Genomic DNA, 13,116 nt, shown 5'->3' with positions numbered 1-13,116 from the left:
TTCTAGAAACCATATTCAGCTTACAAAAGTTGGAAACAAATAATTTCTATGAACAGCACAGTGGTGAAGACCCTGATAGCAGATTGCCCAGGTTCAAATCCCAGTCCTGCCACTTAGCTCTAGGACCTCAAGTGAGGTTCTCTACCACTCCCCACCTCCATTTCTCCATTTGTAAACTGGGAGTAATATCACCTACCTGCTTGGGTTGTTAAATAAGTTAAGATAGCCTCTCTAATTTAGTGGCAGCAATCCTTCCCTGAAAAAAACACTGGTGGTGTCCTCTTCTTTCAAGGAGAAAAAATAACATATAACACATCTACCCCAGACCCTCAACCCGTTTTCCAAAACAAAACACACAGCAATACTCCAATACACAATTAACAAACTATCATGTTGAATGTAAAATGCTTAAGTGCTGTTTACTGAAGATCAAACTATTAGTAAGATTAAGTGTTGTTTCCAAGCAGTGACGTGGCATATATCCTCTTGATTGACACTGGGTGTGTTTTTCAAGATGTCCCCATTATACTAAAAATGTAACTCGAGCTATTTCCTCCACATTTGTGTTTAAAATTTCGTTATTGGGTTTGGAGGCATACGTATAAATTTTCTCTATAAAAACATAAGTTAAAAAATGTTGTATTAAAAGATGTATATTCTATAAAGCTTGGGTATTAAAAAGCAATAAACATTCTTACTGTGGAAATATGTTCACCAAGGGGAGATTTTTACAGGTATGCTTGTATCAATAAAACAGATAGTGGCCACAGAAGAAGGGTAATTTTTAAAAACCTATTACTACCACTACTACCAACACAACAGAAAAAGCCCAAAATATGTCCCTAACTCCAAAGTATACAATTTTTGAACATTTTTCCACTTATAAAGAAACAGCAATATTTTGGGATTTCACAAATTGTGTTCCCTGGAACATTGGTAACAAGTGTTATTAAAAAATAAAAGAGGCTCCTAGGTCAAATAACTTTAGAATATTTAAAATATGCTTCTTGCTACCAGGTTTTTTTAGCAATTCATAAATACTAGCTAAAATATTATATGCTACAAGGCGTCTTGCAGTAAACTTTATTTACACTAAAATATTGGACCACGAAACTCCTTTTCAACAGAACACCTAGTAACAATATTTCACACACAATTTGGGAAACAGAGCTCTATTCCTGTCACTTATTTATTAAAGAAATTTTGCTTTAAGCAGATTAACAAAGTGTTAGTCTCTCCTGAAATGTGTAAAAAGCTATTAGAACAAGCCTTTCATTTTAAAGACACATAGCCTGGCCTTGGCTTTCAAGCTTCAAGCTTCAAACTAAGCTCAAAAGGGATTAGTCTCTTTCCTTTACCTGCAAAATGGAGATGATATGATTTCCGATCAATAGTATAGGGACGGGAAAATTGGTGTAAATGTGTTTCATAAATGACCTTAAAATCTTAGGAATTAAGTGATCTGACGAATAAAACATGACCATCATTGCTATAGACAAATAACTAAAATTTATGCAGCAGGTTCTCACAAAAACAGTGGCAGCTCTAAGCTGGAGACACAAAGTATTTTTAAAGAAATAGATACATATTCTAATCTTCAAGTACTAATTTTTAAAAATTTCCTTCCTTTAAGGGAAAAACACTCCCCCCACCTCCACCCAGAGTTCAGAGGGTGTCCTAGCCACTTATTTTCCTCTTTGCTTTGAAGGAAGTGTGGCAAGAGACAAATCCATTTAAGAAACTGGTATAGTAAAGCAATGTCTCTAAACAAGAAAGAAAGGATACCCTACAGTGATGCTATTTAGGTATGCTAAGGCACAATGATAAGAATTACTGGACGACTGCTAAATTTAACTAACATTCTGGGAGTAGAAAAAGCAAGCAACTCAAATACTGGCAATTAATTTTTATATAGCCTCTGGGATGTTTTCCATATGTACTATGTGATCTCAAAAAGATTACGTACTCCAAAATACTACATCTGTGTCCAATAGTCCCTTAGAGTAAATATCATTGGATGTAAACAAACAAGGGCCTTCGGCAACTCTGCTGCTATCAAATAGAGGGAACATGTTCTATACAAGGAAGATCTCATTTCTCAGGACTCTATTCTTTCCAAATTCAAATTCACTTGTGCCTAAATTCAAATTTAGCACTTTTGTGAAAAACGTTTTTGAGAATTAAGGTTTTTTTTTGTTTCTGGTGGAAAGAAAAAAAGGCTCTATACTAAATTGTCCTGCAGACATAAAACCCAACCGTTCCAATATAAAATATCCATCAATGCACAAATATAGTTGAATTCCTATTATATACAGGGTATTGAATCCATCTAGTGCTTAGGATTAAAAAAAAAAAATCAAGCCCACCCTTGAGGCATTTATGTTCTTAGTAAATAGAAAAATTTCTACAATATAAACTTGCCTAATAAAGCAAGGCAGAAGGATAAACGCACATAGGATGTGTACACGTACTAGTGGAGAATTTTAAAGTCAAGCTCCAGGGAAGAGAGGTTTCTAAGAGGAGTTGGCAATAAGACCAGAAAAGGCAGGTAGGGCCAGATACAGAGAGACTGGAATGATAACTGAGTAGCTTATTGCCAAAGATGACCTCTTTACCGAGCTGTGTAAGCCATTCCCTCACTGAGAGGTGAAGCCTATTCCTCCATGCTCTTGAATTTGAGACGGGATATGATTAATTGGCAAACAGAATATGGCCAAGTGGCATTGAGTAACTTCTGAGGCCAAGCCCCAAGAAACCCGGCAGGTTCCACCTAGACTTCCTAGAATGCTCACTCTGGGGTAAGCCAGCAAGAATGTAGGAAGTCTGACTACTCTGATTCTGCCATGCTACGAGGAAGCCCAAGCTAGTCACGTGGCGAAGCTGCACAAGGAGAAAGATGAGCCACCAGCCCAGGTGTCAAACCTGTGCATGAAGACGCCTCTGACGATCCCCTTGCCTCAGCCCACCTTGCCTGACGGACCCCAAGAAAGAACTTGATTGTGATCCTCCAGAATCAAGAGAGAAAATTGTTATTTTAAGTCACTAAGTTTTGGGTGGTATGTTACACAGCAACAGCCGACTGAAACAGTCACCTTGACCTTCAGGACAGGGGTCACAAATGGTGGGACCTGGGCCAGATCGAACCGGCAGACAGGATTTTGGGGGGCTTACTCAGTATTTTTAAAATTCTAGCTAACATTTTCTAACAAAACCCACATTCTTCTGAGGCCTGCACTTTCCAATCATCCACTTCACTTATTATATAACCTGCCAGGCCCCTACTGGTCCTTAAGTATAGAAACCTTTCTCTAAAAAATGGGAGCAAGGGATTAACACACTTATACAATTACCTAAATATATCCAGTCTGATGACATCATATAGTTATACTATAATCCAGAATGATTCAAAAATGCCATAAATCAAAAGAATTTTAGCCTGGATATACTGAAGCACATATATCCCCATTTTTAATAATAAATGTTAAAAATAACAATGATTTACTTAAAAATAAATAAAGACATCATTCAAATTTACTTCTACCTTGATCTAAATAACTTCTATCAAGATGATGGGCCATAGCTTTGACAGTATTATCTGGACCAGAGAGAAATGAAAAGACACACACTTAGTAACTCTAGTCAAAACATTAATTATAGAATAAGCTGATCGAGTTACATGTTTCTAGACCACCTATAAATAGCCAAAGTTCCTTTCAACTTTCAGTTGCCAGCTCACCTTTTCTTACTCAAACCAAATCTTAATTATTCAATAACAAATTATCTTAAAGTTTTATACCTCAAAAGGGGGAACCAGGCCATGGTTTCCTAAATATGATACTGAAAACGCTGTTTCAGAATCCATCTGTATTATAATGCAAGCTCCTTCAGGGCAGGAATTCTTACATTTATTTTATTCTAGGCTTATCATATACATCCAGCAAAAATCTTCACGGTTGTTTATTAAAATACATGTTAGGATTCTTTTAAATAATTTAAATTTTAAGACATTCTACATTTACATATTTTTAATGCCTTTCTAAGTTACCCAAATCTCATTCTAGGTAGGATTTCAATTTTATGCTGCTCATCAACAATAAATAATTCTTACTCTTTTTCTCAAAATATAGACGATATCTGACAGACGTTAGCATTCAGAGATAAACCAGATCTCTACAGCCAACCCACCCAAACTTCAAGAATTCTTGTTAGTGTGAATTCCAACATTTTTCTACACAGCTTCAGTTTCACAGCAGCATGATGTTAAAGCATTTCCCAGTTTATTAAGTTAATTACATTTTACAGTTCTAATCTGATTCAACTAGTGTCACAAGAACATATATCAATTTCCATGTTCCTAAATCTTCCAAATAAATGACAAACTTAGACAAGTGCATACCCCCTAACGGAAGACGGGCACACGTTAAGAGGCTGTGGAAAGACATATCGTATCGGCATGTGCAGGGCTCTCATGTACCTTGAGAAGGACACCGTACCAGAGTAAGACGAAACTAAAGGCAGCAGAAAAAAGCATCACTGTCACGTCTCAATTCACAAAGATCCTAAGAGGCAACAGAGAACAGTCACCCCCAAGTTACTTGAAAATTTTATTTAGGTTTGAAAAATGTATTTCAAAACCTGCTGTTGGGAACTCAGGACACATTCTCCCATAGCAACAATGCCACAAATATATGGTGCTTTGGGTTTTCCAGCAGGTGAAAAGAACTCCGCGAATCCAGAAAATGGCACGACTGGAGAATCTACAGCTCTCTGGGATTTGATTACCATGTATGCTGTTTTTCCCCCTATGGAAAATGGCTACTGCATTACTCACTGGCATACATCTCCCTCCTCCCTCCAGTTCACTATCTCTTTCTTTCCTCCAGTTACTCCCACTCCCACCAAAAAAGTCCCCAGTCTCTTAGAGGTGGAAGCAAAACAGCCTGATCCTGTGAGCCATTCGTAAGCAGGAGCTACCGAGCTAATAGGAATTTGAAAGGCAGGTATGAGAGGGATTTGAGAAGAACTGGCTAAGGGGACAGAGTTTCCTAGCCTAGGCCCAGTGCACAGTAGGCATTTAAAGTTAATGTATTATGCATAATAATATGATGAAGAGAAAAACCAACAGTATAATCTTTAAATGTGCGCACTAAATGAGAAAGGGGATGGGGATCAGGGGGAACTGGGTGGTGATCTGGACCATGGATATCACACCCTCAGCTTAGCTCTGCTCCGTGAAACATCACTTTTAGGTTATAAGATCAAGAGATGTTCAGGGACTTCCCTGGTTGTCCAGTGGTTAGGACTCCACGCTTCCACTGCAGGGGGCAGTTTCCCAACCAGTTTCAATCCCTGGTCAGGGAACTAAGATCCCAAAAGCCGCAGGGCGTGGGCAAAAAAAAAAAAAAAGAGAGTTGTTCAGAAACTACACAAATATATTTTAAGGGAGAAAAAGCGTAAAAATTATCCTGTCTTCAAAAACTTTAGGTATGGTGATATACTAGTACTTTTACCTACAAGTGTTCAAATAACCTAAAGTCAATTCGGTCTTTGAGGAACATGAGAAAATAACTTTTCCTTGCTCTAAACAAGATGATTTTCCATCTTATTAAGAGTCACAAACGATTTAGAAATTTATATCCACCCAAACTACACAAAGCTGTTTAAAACAGTCACCTGTGCCTAACAGGGGTTCAGTACCTTTAAGCCCTTTTTAAGATACTGTTTTGGTATTCTTAGTAGTTATTAACATTAATATAATCTGAGATATTTTTATAAATATCTTAAACTTATTCCACAATATTATTTTTCAAATTCAGAAGTTATATTGCATATGTATTAAAGCAAGCATTCTTTTCCCGAACCACTTACAAATCAATTTCAAAAATGCTTTCTAACAGTATTTCCAAATTAATTCACCCACAGGTCTTTGACTGCCCTGCATCATCACAGACAATCACAGTGCTTTATGTCAAGCACTCTTTTAAGTACGTTACATATACTAACTCATTCAATCCTCATAATAACTCTTGAGTTAGGTATTACTATGCCCAGTTTGCAGAAGGAAAAGAAAAACCTGAGGCTCTATGACATTAAATAACTTGCCCAAGATCACACAGCTATTAAATGACAGAACCAGGACTCTGACCCAGAGAGTCCAGTTCCAAAGTGATTACACAAAGTAGGTGTAATCACTGCACCCTACTCCCTCTCACACTCATTCATTCAAACTTTTATTACCTGCCTAGAGTAGGTCAAGCACTTTGCTAAACCCAGGTAAAGAGACAAAATAAGGCAAGATCTCCATCCTCAAGGAACTTACATTTTAATGCGCAGCATAAAAGGAAAGTGCAAATTAAACCCAAAAGTTCGATATGACAATTCTGGTTCAGTAAAATGTCCAGGGAAAAGATAAGATATTGTATTGAAAAGGATTTAGTAATAATATTCCTGATGTTCACATTTTTTTTTGAATACTTTCAAAAGCTACACATTTGATCTTTAAAGTGAACCTTGTGAAGCTGAGCATGATTACACTCATTTCACAGATGAGGAATCAAATAAGTTCTGAACAGCTTAGCAAAGATGCCGCATTGCCTTTGGAGGGAAATTGCCCCGCCTACAGAATCTGCTTCTCTAAAAAGACCCCAAATGGTCAAATCATAGGCTTCCTGGGACAGTTCAAAAAAATTAACTGGGCAAACCTGATCCCCTTTCAAAAATTTGAAATTAGTCCGTCCCTTTGCTATGAGATGTAAGATGATAGAGGGCGACGAGGGTGGGGTATCCATTGAGAGCCAAGGTCAAGCTCGAAATGAGGAGATTATAAAGCCAGTGGACAGAAAAGAACAGAGTCCCAAAAAGAGAGCAACATGCCATGTGACCAGTCCTGAGGGAAGAAGACAGGGGACATGGTCTTTTCCTTATGACCCAGATGCCTGCAATAAACGTCATTTTCCCTAAAGACACAAGTGTTCTTTGCAAAAGCAACTACCGAAAGAGCATGTGTCAAGTGGATGACGTTTCACAATTTTTTCCAACACAAAACTTCAGACACTTAGTGGGCTTGAGTAGAGAAAAGACTCCAGATGTAGTAACTGGCCACACAGATCTCCATGGTTTCTGTTTACTTCCTGCAAAAAAAGGGATAAACTTGGCCAGCTCACAGCAACAAACACAGAAGTCAAAAGAATGTGTCTTCAGAATTAGCCAGACGTCATCCCTTCTACTCCCTCGGCCCTAATCCACCCCCAACACCTTTACTTATCCCCACTCTCCTCAAATAAGAAAACTTCTTATTTTCTGTCTCCTCTTATCAAAAGTAAAACAAAGTCATTAAAGATCAACACTGACTAAAACTTTGACAACAAACCATTTCATCTCGGAGTATTTGTATGAAATGAAAGGTTTAGGTCAGGACAGTAATCACCTAAAGGAGAGAGTTCAGGAAAGGACTGGCATCACATCCAGCCTAGCCCACCTTCTTCCCCAAACCAAGCTTGGAGACCATGCTGCTAACTCCGCCCACTCCCATCCTCTACTCCATCACCACCCAAGCAACAGCCTGGAGGCCTCAAGTTTCTGCTGTTCCAAGCTCTCTCACAGGGACACCACAAGGGTGACAAGTAGAGAGGCTTCTCAGGACCTTTGGGCAGCATTCAAATCAAGAAGATGTAGGAGAGCAAAGGCCACCAAAGGGAGTGAGACCTCACAGATCCATGACCATAGAGCACAGGGGATTTCCACTTGACATAAGTGTGGCCTTGGCCTCTAGGATGCTGAGTCCTTTTTCTAACCTGTAAATGATACTCAGGTGTACAGATAATGAGGAATTTTAAAACAAGAGAAAAAATAATTCATTTTGGTGGGCCAATTATTAAAAACTCTTTAGGCCTAATTACCAGGCAATCCAGAAGCCATCGTGTGCGTTGCTAAAAGCATCAATTTTTGTGAGTTCGTCATGCTGCAACACTCTCAAAAACAAGACAAGTACTAAGAACTTAAACACCAAAAGAGCAATCATAAACCTTCAAATAAGCACTAGCCCCCGTTAGAAAAGAAAAACAAAGGCAGACGATGAAAGAAGTAAGAGTACCGTGGAAGACAAGGAAAGTTTTCAGCAGGTTTTTTTTTTTTTTTTTAAGAAGGTAGGGTTCTTGTGATTTATAAATCCTTATACTTGAAAGGCATACACCTAATATAAGTCCCATGAAGATAACTTTAAACAGGCCCACAAAAATCACATGCCTCACAGATGAGGACGGTTAAAAGGCAAATATCACAGAACTCTAAATAAAGGTAAGACCTGCCCAGTTAGAATACTGGGTGTGTCTTTTAACAATTCAAGAGAAAGTTATGAATAGGGCTTCTAAATGACACAGTAAAAAAAAAAATCAGTTTTTAGAAAGTACTCTTATGCCAGCACACGGAGGACTAGATTGATCTAGAAAACAATTATCCATACGGACAGGTTAAAAATGTATTTGGTCAGTAACTCCTGCAAAATTAGAATGAGGAATCACGCCTTCAACGATAAGGCTAGGAAAAATAAAAAGAAACAGTCGTTCACTTATGACATAATTGCAATATAACAACTCTTCGCCATCCTTCCTTCACCAAAAATATGTAAAATTTCAGATAACACACAAATTCAGACGGAAAGAACTCTATTCATGATACAGTACATAGGTTTTCTTAAATGCTGTAAATTCACGTAAAAGAAAGACATTAGAAGATGGCAGCCCTCTGCCAGGCCTGAACTTTTACATAATGGCTAATTTTCAGTTATGCCATTTTTAGTTAAGCATAAGGATCATGCCCATGTTTCTTAACATGTGACAAAATGATATTTGTGAAAATGCTTCTGAAATGAGGAAGAATATGTGACATGCCACAAAGCTCGATAAGTTCTTTCCTCTTCTGTATCTAGCGTGAGAGCAAGCAGCAGCTAGCCATAAACCAGGCACTGTTCTATGGGCTTTAGATCATTCCACTTAGTCCTCTCAGTGAAGTGAGCGCTAACATGACGTTCAATGTACAGGTAGAGATTTAAATAACCCTTCGAAGGCCACACTGAGAATGAGTGGGAGAATCAATCGGGATGTGACCCCACGCAGGCTGGCCCCCGAGCCCAGATCTTCAGGCTTTATGTCATCATGACATAAACCAAGCCTCTTGGTTCTGCTTGCCCAACACCAATGGCAAACGGGGTCAACAGAACAAGATCTTACATGATGAATGCTATACATTTACTCACAGAAGACATAAAAATATCTCAGACGAAACTAGAGTTCAAAGGTTTAATAAGAAAAATACCATTTGACATTAATGTTTATCAAATATTAGCAAAAACTGATAGGAAGCAAACAATAGTTTTTCTTAAAATGATGGGAAAGTCAAGGGAAAACAGTAAGAATAGACAAAACGCAGTATTCTTTGAAAAACTGCTTTGCAAAAGTAAACATTAAGAAACCTACTTGAAAATTAACAAGTAAATAAAGTCTTATAAATATAGCTACTCATAAAAAGTGGTTTCCTCTGGAAACATTTGACTATGCACAAGTCAGTCAGAACAACTAATGTTAGCGTATTTCTTCAAATCCTAATGTTTTCAAGAAGAAATAAAACAAATTGAAAACAGAATTCTGTAAATACTTGAGAGGGTCTAACCATGAGTAGGAAGAATTCCTTAATCAGGTATCCAATGAATGTGTCCTGATAAAGAGGGAGAATGGAATGGAATGGAGGGAATTTTAGACTAACAGATAACTTACAAAAATATTAATTCCCTACTATCGCAGCTTCCCCAAAGACCAAAACAACAATTAAAAAAAGGACCTGGTAACATAGGACTAAAACTCAAATGCTTTCTATAAATATAAATATCCTAAATCATATACATAATCCTTTATACTTTTCAAATGGCATATACATGAGTTCATCTTATTGAACTAAACATTTGATTAAGTAGTTCATCAAAGTGCATATTATTTAGGAGAAAAAGTCTTGCAATAAGCCAAATTAGACTTCTGTGCTCCCTTCAACAACTGCTGAATAGGTGGATGGGAACACAAGAGTCTAACTTTTGTCTTTTTCACAGTTTGTCTGTTTTGGTTTGGTTTTGACTTTTGAAGAGCTTTTTAAAATAGGCATCAACCACCAAACTTGCACCTCAGGGCAGCTTGCCAATGCTTCAAGTGCACGCTGACAACCTCGGGCCAGAGCCAAGCCCTGTGCCCCGCCCCCTCACCACCATCTTTAAAGGCTGGCTCCTGATCCCATCCCACCCTCAAATCCCTCCTCCCACCACCACCCCCCTCCCGCCCCACTAGCAATATCTCAACCTCTCCAGGCTAAAGAAGGTGCCTCCCAAAGAAACACTAAGCCCATCTGATAAATGATTCCATGCTTAAGGGTAAAAGCCAATAAGGACTGTCCGTTTTCTCTCCTTTCCCCCCAGCCCTCAAACCAAGGCTCCCGTCTTCTCCAGCCTAGGACTCTAATTCAGTGGTAGGAATTTGGGGCCAGTATGGGCAAGCAATATGGCAGCCAGTGGGGGAGGCACTTGGGAACAGGTCTGGCGCTACCACGCCATGGAGTGCGCTCACTGTATGAGCAGCTGCCCACCCTACACCCTCTCGATTTTGCGCTAGCCTAGGTTGAGAATGATCCTGCTCTGGCCAAGGTTGAGAATGAGCTGTTCCTCTCTTTTGTTCTCTCAACCCACTCAAGTATAGGCCACCCACAACAGGCTGCAAAACCGCAAACATCGGATAAAGGCTCCATATCTCAATGTGCAGCCCCAGGCAAAGCCCTACGACAACAGACCTTGCAGCAGCCTAATCCCTGAGGTTTGAGTCCTCAAGGTAAAAATGAGAGGTCAGGACTCAAAGTCCCTAAGGTTCTTTTCACTCTCACAATCAAGACCCAAAATTCAGCTCAGATCCTCAGGCCATCCCAGAGTAAAGTCTCTGGAGCATGTGCTAAGTCTGCATAATTCTGGCCATTTTGACCGTCAAGGGGAGTCCAAGTTACAGACAGTAAGGCGTTGGCGTTGCAGTCTGCTTACTGCTCAAAGGTTACTATCTCGTTAGCGTGCTACAGAAAAATGGATGAGAACACTTTATGACCCTCTCACACAAAATAAAATGATAACACATCCAAAGCACAGGCAGCAATTCCCTTTTATCTTTGGAAATGAATTAAGTCAATGGAATACATATGGTGGTTGCAACGTGAGAAAAAATTCTGGTCAGCCTGGGAATCTAGCACAGAGTATTACAGCCGTTCCATTGATTTTTATTCCCCTCCTCCACATCTGGGGATTTTAAAACAAATGAAAGAAGGCATTATTCCAGCTTAAGGCATAAGCATAAGTCACAAAAGAACAAAGAAAGTTTTATTATCACATTAAACATCAAGGAGGAAATGTGCTTACTGATAACTAATTTAGTATCCTACCCTATTAGGTTAGCATTTGCTGTTTGCAAGCTTCTAGGCCAATAATTACAATTTCTATCTAAGACAGGAGGTAAAAATGTTCAGCTAGTGAGAAGGTCATTAAGGAAAGGAAGGGGGGGGGAGGCTTGGAAAAACAGAACAAAGTACACAGATAGACGGTACTCTTTGCACCTCAGTGGTCTATAGAACATTCGCCCTATCTGCCTATAAAGTGATTTAGCATTAACCACAGGTCATTCTAGCAGCAGAGTACTACTTCCTGACAAAACCTTTTTGAAAGCTCCCCCACCAACAAACAATCTACATACGCCAAAGAATGTGAAACCTACTGCCCCAGGCCAGTGTCTTGGGCTCTCTGCCTAAGAAGTTTGCTTTCAGCCAGAAGGGGGGAAAGAATCACACTGTAACAACAGCAGATTGTAGAATACAGCGAACAGCCCTCCTGCTTGTTGGCGCCGTTCCCAAGCAGCAGTTCCAGTGGCTGGGCCTTGGGCCCATTCAAGAATTCCATCTCACAGGAAGTGTTTCAAATATAGTTATTTGATCTTTCAGCATTTGCAAATGCACCTGCTGAGCAAGGAGCCTGACAGCCATCGCCCCAGTTCCTTCCTATCCGTCTTCACCAGTCATCACAGAGGCGGTTTCAGGATTAGGTGAGGTGCAAAGTACAGAAAACCCCAGCCGAAGATTTCTGGTGCTGCACGAGGTTAGCGCGACCTGTGGCTTTTGGTTCCTTTCTCCCCACACTAACTTCCCTGTCACTTTTTTCCCCGGAGCAGGTAAGAGGGCTTTGTTTTGTTCTCTAGCTTTCAGGTGCCCGGGCTTACCTCGTGGTGGCTTCCTCCCCTCCCTTGCCATGGTTCCCCCCCAGGGCCTGGTCCTTGCCGCTGGGGTGGTAGGCAGTGAGCACAACTCCCTGGGAACTGGAGAGCCAGCTCATGGTGAGAGAAGGGGCATAATTTCTGCGATCCTGACACAGCGGAGGGGAAAGAAGTTCCTGGCTCTCCCGGCAACTCGGCTCATTAGCATCGGCCGGCTCCTCCCACCAAGGCCAGCGATTCACAAGGGAGGGGCGGGGCCTCTCCGGCGCGGGGCCGCCGACTCTCCAAGGGGGAGACCGGTGACTCAAAGCGTGGCAGCAGCCCGGGGACAACCCCAGTCCGAAAGGTTGCAGTTAAGGGGTGGGGGGTGGCGGGGGTACTAGTTGCTCCCACCCCCGAGTTATTCTGATCTGATTAAACAGCCACGTTGCAACGTTGTAAGCACAAGCAGTCTTGGTTAGGAAACAATGAATTACTGCAGAGCCTTTTTTTCCCTTCTTAATTCCTGTTTCCATCTGGTAATTTCTGCCGCTTCATGTAACGGGAGTAAGGGCTCTTCTTAGCCCCTTCAAGGTCAGCGTTAAAATTAACCATAGCAAAACCCAATCAACCTGCCCAGCAAAATTGTGCCATACAGGTGACAAGAAAGGCTTCCTGGGGACTTCCCTGGTGGTCCAGTGGTTAGGACTCCGAGCTCCCAAGGCCAGGGGCCCAGGTTCAATCCCTGGTCAGGGAACTAAGATCCCACATACCACATCCCACATACCACATACCACAACTAAGCTCCGCAAGGAAGACCCGGCACAGCCTAAATAAATAAATATTAAAAAAAAAAAAA

At 40.4% G+C, this 13,116-nt stretch overlaps 1 protein-coding gene across 3 annotated transcripts in view; it reads right to left on the bottom strand.

Moving 5' to 3' along the window:
- The window catches only part of ARHGAP18 (Rho GTPase activating protein 18), a 139,076-nt gene extending 126,632 nt beyond the window's left edge, over positions 1 to 12,444 (bottom strand). For 2 of the 3 annotated variants that reach the window (XM_082855708.1, XM_082855709.1), the window contains exon 1: positions 12,285 to 12,444. In XM_082855708.1, coding sequence (XP_082711834.1) covers positions 12,285 to 12,397 — 113 coding nt within the window. In that variant the 5' untranslated portion in view covers positions 12,398 to 12,444. The remainder of the gene's footprint in view (positions 1 to 12,284) is intronic. The other variant, XM_082855707.1, reaches the window with a different exon arrangement.
- Between the last annotated feature and the right edge of the window lie 672 nt (positions 12,445 to 13,116).

This window comes from Leucopleurus acutus (assembly GCF_964270905.1).
Source record: "Leucopleurus acutus genome assembly, chromosome: 15".
Classification (NCBI taxonomy): domain Eukaryota; kingdom Metazoa; phylum Chordata; class Mammalia; order Artiodactyla; family Delphinidae; genus Leucopleurus; species Leucopleurus acutus.
This window is presented reverse-complemented; position numbering and strand designations above follow the sequence as displayed.